This window comes from Salpingoeca rosetta (genome assembly GCF_000188695.1).
Source record: "Salpingoeca rosetta unplaced genomic scaffold supercont1.18, whole genome shotgun sequence".
Lineage (NCBI taxonomy): Eukaryota > Choanoflagellata > Craspedida > Salpingoecidae > Salpingoeca > Salpingoeca rosetta.
Window position 1 is genome coordinate 674,276 of NW_004754916.1, and position 12,500 is coordinate 686,775.

The following is a 12,500-nucleotide window of genomic DNA, read 5'->3' on the forward strand; positions in this document are numbered from 1 at the left end:
ACAACTCACATCTGGCCTAACTCCTTAGTGTGTGCAATGTCTCCGTGCCTGTCACGAAGTGCCCGCGTCATGTGTGTGTGCGTCTCGTGTCTCCCGTCTGTGTGTGTGTGTGTGTGTGTGTGTGTGTGTGTGTGTGTGTGTGTGTGTGCGTGCGTGCGTGTGTGTGTCTAGTCTTCTGCTCTTGTACCACTCTGTTGCTCCCGGGTGAACCTGGCTCTCTATCCAGCGCATAACTAAATCCATCGACGTTCCCTCACACCAATATCCCTCGCCGCCACCCGTCTCCGCCAATGTTCCAGATTGCGGCAATGAATCTGATTGCTGCCGACCGCATCACGGAGGGCGTTGATCTCCTCGTCACCATCGGACACATCCGCGACGCCTGCAAGTGAGTGAGTGGCAGCTGGAGGGACAAATGAGCACGCTCGGGGGCGGCGTTGGAAGCGCACGCGTGACGGTGGTGCTCATGGTCTGGTTGTTGTCGTGTACAGTTGCACGTTGTTGTGGAGGTGAGCAGCATTGCATGAGAACCTTTGTGCTGTGCAGTTGAGGTCTTGCATGTTGTGTGACCGAGTTGACTGTGCTCATGTTGCGCTGCTTTTCGCTGTCTTGGATGCGCACAAGGTATTTGCAAGCGTACGGGCGATGGGCGGAAGCCGTAGATCTTGCAAAGACGCGACTTAGCACCCAGGCCGCGCACGCTGTCGTGTGAGTGCGGCATAAGCTGCTGCTGTTGGTGTTGTCGTGAGTGTTGTGAGCGTTGTTGTTGTTATGAGCGTTGCTGCTACTGCTGCGTTTGCTCGTAGCGGAGAGATTACCGCACCCAACCAGCTCAAGTGCTCGCCTTTCCACTCCCCCTCCAACACACACACACACACACACACACACACACACACACACACACACACACACACACACACACACACACACACACACACACACACACACACCACACACACACACACACACACACCAACACACACACACACACACCAACACAAACGACCGACAGGGAAGAGTATGCGACGCACCTGTGCAGCCATCGGCAGTTTGGCGAAGCGGCGCTGCACTTTGTGACGACGAACAACACCGATCGAGCCGTCGAGTGTTTGCGGTCCATGCAGCAACCGCACATGGCTGCCCTCTTCCTCCTGCACCGCAAACACGAGCTCGACAAGGTGCACAAAATGTGTGTGTGTGTCTGCCTGTCTGTTTGTCTGTCTGTCTGGTTCTCCTTCTCCGCTCTCGCGTTTGTATCCTGCTCAGCTCACACATGCTTCGCCCCCCCCCCCCTTTAGACTGCTGCCGCCGCTGACGTGTCTGCGTCGTCTTCGTCCGCGCCCCATGACCAACAACAGCAGCACCACCAGCACCACCAGCACCACCAGCAGCAGCAGGTGTCGGCACCACTGGCAACATGCGATCGCCTCGCTGCGGGGCCGCCGCCCAAGAGCGCCGTCTTCCTCGACTATGCGCGCCTCCTCAACCGGTTCTCCCTCGATCAGGAGGCAAAATGGGTCTGCCGCCACTTCGCAAAGCTCCCCATATCACACCTGGAGGACGCGTAGTTGGACGGGTGTGCGAAACCATGTGCGGAACGTTGTGCCGTTGTTGCAGCCCTCTCCCTTTCCCATCTTCCTCTTTGTTTGTCTTTGTTGCTGGTCTCTTCCCATCTTCTCTGCGTTACAATCTTATACTGGGTCAGAACACCACCACCACCACATCACCACCACAACCCTCAACTACGGGTAGGCATAAAAAGGATGGCAGGAACCGTGCCGGCAAGTATATAGCAAAGCGGAAAGCACTTGGTCAACATTGAGGGGACACACACACGCACGCACACAAGCACACCAGCACACACACATACACACACACACACACACAAGCGCGCACACGCACACAAGCACACAAGCGCGCACACGCACACAAGCACACAAGCACACACACACACACACATACACACACACACAAGCGCGCGCACACACACACAACTCATACGCAGCAGACAGGCATGGTGACGACGGTGGCGCCAGACTTGCTGACGCACGGCACCTGCACGGATTCCACGCGCTCGTAAAGGTGCTTGACTTCGCCCTCAAAGGCGCCCGTTGGTGTGATGGTCACGGAAATGCGCCGAACAGTGACGTCGGCAACGACGGTGCCTGGTGGTGCCGTATCTGTGCTCGTCGTGGTGATTGCTGCAGTGGCGGTCGCCTCATCAGCAACACCAGTACCTGTTGGTGTCGTGTCTGGCTCGTCCACCCACATTGGATCGCTGGAAAGGTCAGTGTCCTGGGCCTGCGCTTCAACTTCTTCGTCGTCACCAGCCTGCTGCTCAGCACTACCACCTTCTTGCTGCTGTTGTTCTTGTTGCTGCTGCTCGCTCTCAAGCCCGGGCTCTTCTTGGTGAGCGCCATCGGCATCATCGTCGTCATCGTCGTCATTGTCGTCGCCGCTGTCGTCGGCATCCGGCTTCTGCCATGGGTACACGCCGAGCGCCAACTTCATGGCCTTGGCCGCCTCAGCATCTGCCTCCGCGGTGTCATCGTCGTTGTCCTCCGCGACGTGCATGTCTGGCTGCTGGCTGAAGCGGGACACCTTGAATGAGGAAGCATCCCGCAGCAGGGCTGTGTCCCATGCGTCATCCTCGTCGCCCTCGTCGTCGTCGTCATCGGCCCCATCTGCGGGCTTCCAAACTGGGTCGTCCTCCAGTGCAACGCGCAGCGTGTCCTCCGCGTGCTTGTTGCGCACGAGCCCGCCAGAGCTGCTGGAGCTCTGGGACGAGGTGAGCTTACGAGCACCGGCATCAGCGCCGTCCGCGCATGTAGCCTGCTGCTGTTGTTGCTGTTGCTGATCGGCCGCGTCGCCCGTGCCTTCTTCAGTCTTGCCCAGCTTCTTGTGCATGAGGACGGTGCTGCACTCGCGAAAGCTCATGCGCATGGCGTTGGGATGCCGCGCCACGTTGGCCAGCGCACCCTTCTTCTCCACAACAGTCGCCTGGTCCATCGTCGCTGTCGTCGTCGTGGCGTGTGTGTTCTGTGTGTTGTGTGTGTTGTGTGTGGCAACAAAGCGGTGCGCGTTCTCACAACGTGGAAGACGAGAAAATGTACCTCGCTGGCGCTTCACACGCACAGCCAACCGCACAGCCATCGGCGCGCCATCGCTGGCATGCCAATCATCCACGCAACATCCGCATGCCAGTGGGTTGGATGAACGTGAACAGCTGCGCTCATATCGATCGTTGTAGCGTCGTCGTTGGTCAGGAATTCGTGGGGAGCGAATGGTGGCGAAGGACGCGGCGGGAAACTTTGAACGAGCGGTTTGTGTGGTGTTTTGTGGTTTTGTGTGTGTGTGTGTGTGTGTGTGTGTGTGTGTGTGTGTGTGTGTGTGTGTGTGTGTGTGTGTGTGTGTGTGTGTGTGTGTGTGTGTGTGTGTGTGTGTGTGTGTGTGTGTGTGTGTGTGTGTGTGTGTGTGTGTGTGTGTGTGTGTGTGTCTCCATTTGCCTGTCTTTCCTCACCGCCCCCTCCCTGCCACATCAATGCATTTTGTATCAACTCCCACTCCAATACGCACGCAAATCAAAGCAAGCAATCAAGCAATCAATCAAGCAAAGAAACAAAAGTTCATCATGACGTGGCAAACGCTTCACGTGCCCCTGCCAAACAACGCTCACTACTGCACAAACACGTGCTGCTCTGCGTATTTGTAGATGAGCAGCGATGCGCTCACGTGCACGTTCAGGGACCGCGTGACGCCCTTCTGCGGGATTTCCACATTCACGTCCGTCTCCTGCACGCGCGCGGGCCAACACAGAGGCACGACATGGGCACACGCAGATTGAGCAATGGCGCTCATTCACTTGCCAACCACACACAACACACACCATTACACACACGCACGCGCACCGTGAGGAGGTCGGCGGGGATGCCTTTTGCCTCGTCGCCCAGCAGCAGCACGGTGTACTCTGGGAACTTGACCTGCGGCAGCGACACGCTGTCCGCCGTCTGCTCCACACCAACTGGAGATGGCACGTGTCACGTCAGAAAGGGAGTGGGAATTGTGAGATATGCACATGTTCACGCACATGCACGAAATATACACACGCCTTGTTCACACGTACAACACGCAGACTCACCGATGGTGTATCCCTGCTGTTTCATGGAGCGCAGCCATTCCGTGAGGTTGGCTGGCTCAACAAACTCAAAGTGCTGCCAGCGCTCTGAGGTGACGCTCAACGCGCGAAACTCCTGCAGTGACAACGCAGTGCAGTGAAGCAGCATACACCAAGTTGAAGCAACACGGAAGCAGCTTCGAATGCGATTTAACGAGACTTACTACACACACGCACGCATCCACACAAACACACGCACGCAACACACACACACGCACACACGCACACACGCACACACGCACGCACGCACACGCCCTAGGTAGCATCATTTCACCTTGGTTCGCGTGTATTTTTCGGCGGCAAGGACAAGCATGCCGACGTTGAAGATTTCGCACGTGCGGCTCAGCCCACCGAGGTTGGTGCCCTGTTGTTGCAGACGATATGCTGTGAGTACGCGTGGATTGACCAACAAGGCAGAAACACTGGTCGTCACTGGCAGCCCAGCACAGCGACCAAGGAGCCTGTTCCACTGACCAGTGAGATGAGGGAGGCGACAACGACCAGCTTTGACCGCTGGCGCGTGGCGTGCCGCTGGCTCTGCGCTGCATTCTATTCCATGAAAAAGGACACACACAAAAATGTGACGTGAGGAAGAGGGAGAGAGATGGAGAGGGATGGAGGAAGGAGAGACAAGGGCGTTGAACCCCCGATCGCCCGCAATACCCCCCCCCCACACACACACACAAACACACAAACACATACACACACACACACACACACACACACACATACACACACACACACCTCTGCGCCAAATGCGACTTCGTCCTGCGCGGCGAGGAGCGCGGACGGGTCAATCTTCTTCTGGATGTCTGCGCCCATGTCAAGCGCACCATCGCCTTCTTCGTTGTCGTCACCGACACCTTGCTCGTCACCGTCGTTGCCAATCGCGTCCACCTCCTCGCTCTGTTGGTCAGTGCACTGGGATGAGAAGCTGAAACTCCTGCACGCTTCCCCCCTCACCTAGAACAAAGAGTGCAAACGTGCTGGCGGCCACTCCCCCCCCCTCCTCCCAAAAGCAAGGCACCACAAGGACCATTACCTCGTCCTCGCCCATGCGCCGGACTTCTTGCTTGGATCGCCTGTCAACAATGTGCATCAAGCAATCCATCACGTGAGCATGGCACGTCAATAGCCAAGATGTGCAATAATAACCACTGTCACTCCTCTCCAGTATCACAATGTCAGCGCACGTGCACACACACACACACATTTACACACGCACAAGAACCACGCGTACAAGAACCACGCACACACACGCACACACACACACGAACCACACAAGAAACACACCCACAACTCCTCTCTCCTTCCGTCACCAGTACGTACATGCCAATGAGTGCGTCTGCGGCCTTTGCGCGGGCAGGTGCCGCCCACTTCCCGAGCGCGCGCTCATCGGAGAACTGGCGAATCAATGGCGACGACAGCGCCTCGTCCGCCGCCAGCCCAAACAGCACAGGGCCCTCCGTAAAGTTGAACTGCACCATACGACAGGGAAGGGTGACAGGGGGTGGTGGTGTTGGTGGTGCGTTTGTTGCTTGTGCGCGGTTGTGTTTATGTGTGTGCGTGTGTGTGTGGTTTGTTCGCTTGTGTTGTCATACATGCACTTGTTTTGGCTTGTGTTGGCGGGTGCATGTAGTGCCAATGACACACGAGCCATCCGCACTGTCGCCAAACCAACACTGAACATCCTTCATGCTGGCGCCCACACAACAGCTGCCGCACCTCCAGTGACGTGTCGTGGATGGGATCAAACGTGGAGAAGAAGAAATCCGCGCGAAGGCCAGTGACGTATTTGAAGACGTCGCTCTCGTGCTCCAGAAATGCTTTTGTTCGCTGCAGATACGGGTCGCGCAGCACCGACTCGATATCCAGCCCGTTCCCTTCATCACGCGTCTGCTCCAACAACTGGTGGGTGGAAGAGTGTGGCAGTTGTTGTTGTTGTTTGCATCACGTGGCATTGTATGAATGAATCGTGGGTGAGAGACACAAGCACGCAAAGACGCAAAGACGCAAAGACGCAAAGACGCAAAGACGCAAAGACGCAAAGACGCAAAGACGCAAAGGCCGTTCACCTCAAAGGTACCACCTCTGCAACCCCCCCCCCCACCTCACACACACACACACACACTCACTCATTCATACATACACACATACACACAATCCGCACCCTGATGACAGAGTAAAATGTGGTTGAGCTGTATAGCCGCGCCGTCATCTGCAGGACAAACGAGGTTCCAAGTTGAGATGTTAGTGCTCGCGCGTTAAAGGTGCATCGTACAAGCACACAAATGCACATAGAGCGCGCATGGAAACAAACACTGCCATCGTCCACGCACGTGAATGGTAAGGGAGAGCGGAAGGGAGAACTGGAGGAGAAAGCTGCACATCTCGAGCCATTTTGAATCACGCGGGCGATAGGCGTCCACGACGCGCCACATCACTGTCAGCACAGAGCAAATGTGCGCCACCCTACAGCAATCGAGAGGGGAGGTGGTGAGGAGTGAATTGAGGGAGGGTGGTATGGAAGGCAAAGAGAAGAATTTGGCAAAGTTCTTCCAGATGTACCTGCAACACACAAACAAACACACAAACAAACAAACAAACAAACAAACACACAAACAAACACACAAACAAACACACAAACCAACAAACACACACACAAACAAACAAACAAACAAACACACAAACAAACACACAAACACACAAACCAACAAACACACACACAAACAAACAAACAAACACACAAACAAACACACAAACCAACAAACACACACACAAACAAACAAACAAACAAACAAACAAACAAACAAACAAACACAAATAAACACACAAACAAACAAACAAACAAACAAACAAACAAACAAACACAAATAAACACACAAACAAACAAACACAAATAAACACACAAACAAACAAACACAAATAAACAAACAAACAAACAAACAAACAAACAAACAAACAAACAAACAAACAAACAAACAAACAAACAAACACAAATAAACACACAAACAAACAAACAAACACACAAACAAACACACAAACAAACAAACAAACTCAAATAAACTCAAACAAACAAACACAAACTGCACCTGGCCTCGGCGTTGGTGTCCATGTTAGCGAGGGATTCAAAGGAGAGGCGCCCCTCTGCGAGGAAGAGCATCAGGCACCACTCAATCATGTACCGAACAGAGTGATGCCGCTCCGAGGTGAAGCGTGCCAAACAGCGCCGCAGCAGGGCATCCTTCACGTCGTCCGTGCCGCGGTCCGCCATGAGCACCAGCACCTGCCAGCACCGGTGCTTCGAGCGGTGGTCGAGCGTGTTGGTGTGGAAGTTGGATCCGTCGGCCGTGATGGCGTCGTCCGCAGCAGCCAGCGCAGGGTAGAGCAGCGAAACTGCAACCAACGCCACGAGCAAGCATGTGTGCGCATGAAGAGGTGTGCGTGTGCGTGAGTGTGTCATGTGAGACTATGAGAGGTGAGGACAAGCACCTGTCGACGGCCCTCCAAGCACAAATCAGACCACCGCTGAGACAAACACACAGAAGCCCTGCTTGACTCACGCGTTGCCGGGGAGAGGCTGAAGACAGCGCCGAGAAGGATGGCGCGATTCACGCGGGAATCCAACGGCGACGTGACCCCTGACGAAAGTGGCGGAGCACACAGAGCAAAACTCACACGTGAGAAACTCAATGTCATACAAAACAAACACATTCCCTTCCCCCCCCCCCCAAACACACAACCACAACACAACCACAACACAACCACAACACAACCGCAACCACAACCACAACCACGACACAACAGCGCACCGTTGGGAAGCTGCAGCGTGACGAGCCCCTCGGCTGTGCAGTATGCGATGGTGTCGTAGATGACAAGGAGCGTTGGCAGCGTCAAGGGGCCAAACAGCAGCATCTTCGCCACCGTCGGCGCAAGCCCTTTCACAACCGCGTGCTGCAGCGCATCGCTGCCACCATGACCATCATTCGTGCTGTCGTCAACAGCAAGTGCCGTGTTGGCGTGGGTGAGCGTGCTGCTGAGCCACAGCGACGTGCTCAGCATCATGCCCCGCTTCTCCTCCCGTCCCGCGTTCTCCGCCACAGTCAACAGCTCCGACACCCACTGCGCCACGGCTGCCATCACGTCCACGTTCATGGCAGCCGCTGTCGTGGCGACCGGGTTAAACACCACAGCGTTGGCCGCGTGCAGCAGCGCCAGGCCCGGTGCAACTGTGCGGCCGTGCGAATTGACCGCCGTTAGCTCGCGCATGAGCGTCGACAGCAGCGCGTGCACGGCGTGCGCATCCACGTCCGCCACGCGCGTCAGCCAGATGGCGAGCGCGGCGGCGGTGATGGTGGGCACTGTCTCTTCGCGCATCATGCTGTTGATGGCGGCTGTCACCTCCACCAGCAGCGCCCGCAGACCAGCACCCGTCATGCGCGCGCGGGGTCCCGCCACAGCACCAACAGCACTCGCGCCATGGACACCACCAACACCACCCACAGCATCGCGTGTGCGCTGGATGGTTGACGGGTAGGGAACGAATGGGCTGAGGGCCGTGACGGCAAAGCAGCGCATGGCGGCAAACAGGACGTCACGCACGCCAACCCAGCAGTGCTCGGGGGCAAGGCGGGCAAGCCGCGACCACGGCATGTTGCCTGCAGGCACGCGTTCGCGCTCCTCGGCTGACAGAGACCGCTTGGGCACGCGGCACGAGGCAAGCAGCAGCACCCGCTCGCTCAACATGTCGTCTGACCAGACGCCGTCCACACCAACACCGGCATTTGCCGTGGGCAAACACGCGAGTGCGCATACGCCAATGAGGCGGCGGTCCTCCTCCTCGCTCTTCACGTGCACAAGTTGGAGGGGTATGTGCATGTGTGAGTGTGTTTGTTTGTTAGTGTATGTGTGAATGTGTGTGTGCGTGTGTGGTAGTGTATGTGTGTGTGTGTGGTGTGTGGTGTGTGAATGTGTGTGAATATAAATGTGTGTGTATGTGTGTGTATGTGTGATGTGGGTGAGAGGTGTATGGGGAAGGAGAAAACGAGGCAGGATGGATGAGGGCGGGGAAGATTGAGAAGGCGAGCAGCTGTATTGGATAGGTGGAAAGAAATGACCAACGAACCTGCATAGCCCACGGAAGGGCGCGTTGTTCCACAGCGGCGTGGATACTGCGGGTGATCTGACAACGCGGGAAGGGAACGTAGCATGAGACATGGACGTCTGAGCATCGTCGACGCGGAAAGTGTCTCGAAAATGCCACATAACACAAACACACACACACACGCGCGCGCACGCACGCACGCACGCACACAATCTTTGGCCAGGACCTTGGCGAGGATACGGAGGGCGTCCAGCTCAATCTCAAATGCATCCGGGTCAGAGAGAACAGCGAGCGCATCGCGCGTCCACCTGGACAGGCAATATTGCATCACGCTTTCGGCAGCAGCGGCGCTGTTGCGTCGTGCCCATTGGCTCATCTCCTGCGCAAACGCTGATAGCAACAACCAGGACAGTCGTTCCGAGCACAGCAGGTGCATTTGAGCCGCGGCAGATTGAGTCGCAAACATGAGCTTTGGGGGACAAGTGCAAATTCAACAGAACGAGCACGTGTGCACACAATTACAGACACACGCCCACACGCGCATCCACACGCCCACACGCACATGCATACACACACACGCACACACGCATCCACACGCCCACACGCACATGCACACGAACACACACATACACACACGCGCGCACGCACACACGGACGTGCATGTACAACCAGCTGACCTGTTGTGTGGCGGCGCTGCTGGAAGAGGATGACGTCTGTCCTACAGCCGAGCGGCTCGTGCGCATCCGCCGTCAGCAGCAGCTCAACACACGCGGTAAACAGCGACAGCAGCCGCGTCTTGCGGCCCGCAGGCATGTGCGTACGCCTGATGTGTATGTGTGTGTGTGTGTTTGTGACGGCTGGCAAGTGGGTAGAGAAGAAGATATGCGTGGGTCATAAGCTCTAAACGTTTCAACGCAAGACGAAGACCGTGTGGCCGTACGTGAAGATGGAGCGAAGGGTCGACCAAAAGTCGGAGAAGCACGCGTCAGCAACATCTGTTGAACCCAAATGGAATCAATAAATGAAATGAAGCCAGTTGAGCAAACCAAGTCAGGAACTACCTCTCAAGTGCACGCAAGGCTAGTACCCACACACACACACACACACACACACACACACACACACACACACACACACACACACACACACACACACACACACACACACACACACACACACATATGCAGACAGACACACACTTGCACAAATAATACATTTTGTGGCGACACATCACACCACATGCACGCGGGTGTGGACATGTGAGCACCTGTGCCCTGTGCTGCGAGGAGAAGGAGAGCAACGGCGGTGCCCGTAGTCTGGGATGTCGGGGGAGCAGCTGCGTGGTCGCCATCGCCATCGCGCAGGAACGATTCCAGGATGGTGGCAGCAGCATTGGTGGTGGTGGTGGTGGGCTGTTGTTGCTGCTGTTGTGGTTCGAGGAAGAGGGACTGGAACCACGCTGATGCCTCACAGAACAGATCATCTGCAGGAATTTGATTGGAACGGTGATGGAGGTTGAGAGAGGGAGAGAGAGAAGGGGATGGAACGGGATAGGGGTGAGGAGAGACATGCGCACATGATCTTTCTCGGCTACCGGCAGCAAAGCTCCCTGCACCAGCTCACGCACACACGACCCACCGCCAAAGACCCAGCAGTCGCGTGCTGTGAAGAGGGAGAAGAGGTCGATGAGCGGCTGGAGATGGAATCCTTCGAGAGCAACAGAGGTGGCGGTGATGTTGGTCATCAGCACACGCAGCACCACATGCAGCGACGCATTGCGCAGCGCAACCTCCTGTCATGGATGGGGGTACGCACGTTGATTTACGTGTGTGAATGCAAGTACATGGGATGAGCATCTCAACAAACACAAGGGTTTATTTCTCCTCTCATTTGTGACATACAAAGCAAACCAACCCCGTCGCACAACACATTGGCAATGGCGCAATCACGGACCTGTGCCCTGCAGTTGTACGCTGCTGCCAAGCGGAACGCATGCAAACTGGCGGAATCCCACGTGTCGTCGCGCTTTGGCCACGACACCATCACCTGCATTTCAGACAACACAAAACAACATGCATCGTCACGCTAAATTCGCCACGTACACACACAACACAACACATACACACCACGCAACACACACACATGCACATACACAAACAAACACATGCACACAACATACACAACATACACACACCTTGGCGAGGAAGATGAATGGGACGACGTGGCGGCAGTGTGTGTTGACAGCTGCAATGAAGCGTCGCTGGTGCGCAATCACATCCGAGTGCGTCAGCAGCGGCGACGAGAGCAGAGACGCAAAAAACGGCGCAATGAGGGGCCCGGGCATAGGGGCCTGTGGACGTGGCAGCGGCAACAGAGATGGCAGTGGTGGTGGAGCCATAGTTCGTGAGATGAACAAAACCAAAAGGTGCGGCGAGAAAGAGTGACGAGTGGCGAGTGGCGAGTGTCAAATACGGGCCGTTCGCGCACAACCATATGCGCAAAGCATGCGTGGTTGCGGGTGCCACTGGCATACAGGCACCATACCCTGTCTGCGTCTGTCTTGGCGTTGATGTTCCGGGAGTAGAGGGAAACGGATGCGACTGCAGGGACGAGGTGCTCGTACAAAAACGCCGCCGACACGAGATGCGGTGACTCCTGCGTGATGGTGGTGGTAACATGACGGTGCAGTTGAGGTGGTGATAGCAGGGGAGAGAGAAAGGGGAGGGGTTGTCGGGAAGACTCAAGTGAGCACACTCACACCCAGCACCCACATCCACATGCGGCGACCTTAAAGTTTAGGGAGAGACAGGTGACGACGCCCAGAACGCGCGCGGTCGCCCGGTTGTGCACGAACATCAGCCTGATTCAATAGAGATGGTCATAAGCGCAAGCTCATATGCACATGCACACACACACAGGCAGGACTGCACACAGTCACGTGTACGGTTGTGAGCACGCCACCACGCACCAACGCAGCCACAGCCAACACCACAGTGTGCATGCGGGAAGAATGTGTGTGCTCGTCACATCAACGCCACGTTTCACGCTGTCGTGATGGGGGATGGGTGCTCACTGCTCACTGCTCACTGCCCACTGCTCACTGCTCACTGCTCACTGCTCACTGCTCACTGCTCACTGCTCACTGCTCACTGCTCACTGCTCACCCAAAGAGGGCCTCGATCCACGGCAGCGGGATAACGGCGTTCACGCCCATACTCTCCT

At 56.1% G+C, this 12,500-nt stretch overlaps 3 protein-coding genes across 3 annotated transcripts in view; 1 reads left to right on the plus strand and 2 right to left on the minus strand.

Moving 5' to 3' along the window:
• The window catches only part of PTSG_06568 (uncharacterized protein), an 8,729-nt gene extending 6,946 nt beyond the window's left edge, over window positions 1–1,783 (plus strand). Inside the window, exons 19-22 of the mRNA XM_004991893.1 lie at window positions 300–388; window positions 625–708; window positions 1,013–1,178; window positions 1,299–1,783. Coding sequence (XP_004991950.1) covers window positions 300–388; window positions 625–708; window positions 1,013–1,178; window positions 1,299–1,568 — 609 coding nt within the window. The 3' untranslated portion in view covers window positions 1,569–1,783. The remainder of the gene's footprint in view (window positions 1–299; window positions 389–624; window positions 709–1,012; window positions 1,179–1,298) is intronic.
• Window positions 1,784–1,995: 212 nt separating this feature from the next.
• PTSG_06569 (uncharacterized protein) lies at window positions 1,996–3,009 on the minus strand (the record flags this gene model as incomplete). The annotated part of the gene is made up of 1 exon (XM_004991894.1): window positions 1,996–3,009. One exon carries the CDS (start codon window positions 3,007–3,009, stop codon window positions 1,996–1,998), a length of 1,014 nt encoding a protein of 337 aa, XP_004991951.1.
• A 533-nt stretch (window positions 3,010–3,542) lies between these two features.
• Window positions 3,543–12,500, minus strand: part of PTSG_06570 (uncharacterized protein) — a 12,027-nt gene continuing 3,069 nt past the window's right edge. Inside the window, exons 9-33 of the mRNA XM_004991895.1 lie at window positions 12,443–12,500; window positions 12,066–12,138; window positions 11,823–11,933; window positions 11,473–11,628; window positions 11,232–11,324; window positions 10,917–11,070; window positions 10,546–10,761; window positions 10,219–10,273; window positions 9,956–10,101; window positions 9,505–9,668; window positions 9,300–9,356; window positions 7,987–9,019; window positions 7,738–7,815; window positions 7,267–7,570; window positions 6,514–6,646; window positions 6,345–6,392; window positions 5,900–6,082; window positions 5,504–5,652; window positions 5,217–5,256; window positions 4,919–5,080; window positions 4,649–4,723; window positions 4,449–4,538; window positions 4,139–4,250; window positions 3,909–4,021; window positions 3,543–3,792 (exon numbers count right to left, since the gene is read on the minus strand). The exon at window positions 12,443–12,500 is cut by the window's right edge and continues 32 nt beyond it. Of these exons, the coding sequence (XP_004991952.1) occupies window positions 3,676–3,792; window positions 3,909–4,021; window positions 4,139–4,250; window positions 4,449–4,538; window positions 4,649–4,723; window positions 4,919–5,080; window positions 5,217–5,256; window positions 5,504–5,652; window positions 5,900–6,082; window positions 6,345–6,392; window positions 6,514–6,646; window positions 7,267–7,570; window positions 7,738–7,815; window positions 7,987–9,019; window positions 9,300–9,356; window positions 9,505–9,668; window positions 9,956–10,101; window positions 10,219–10,273; window positions 10,546–10,761; window positions 10,917–11,070; window positions 11,232–11,324; window positions 11,473–11,628; window positions 11,823–11,933; window positions 12,066–12,138; window positions 12,443–12,500 (3,920 nt within the window). The 3' untranslated portion in view covers window positions 3,543–3,675. The remainder of the gene's footprint in view (window positions 3,793–3,908; window positions 4,022–4,138; window positions 4,251–4,448; window positions 4,539–4,648; window positions 4,724–4,918; window positions 5,081–5,216; window positions 5,257–5,503; window positions 5,653–5,899; window positions 6,083–6,344; window positions 6,393–6,513; window positions 6,647–7,266; window positions 7,571–7,737; window positions 7,816–7,986; window positions 9,020–9,299; window positions 9,357–9,504; window positions 9,669–9,955; window positions 10,102–10,218; window positions 10,274–10,545; window positions 10,762–10,916; window positions 11,071–11,231; window positions 11,325–11,472; window positions 11,629–11,822; window positions 11,934–12,065; window positions 12,139–12,442) is intronic.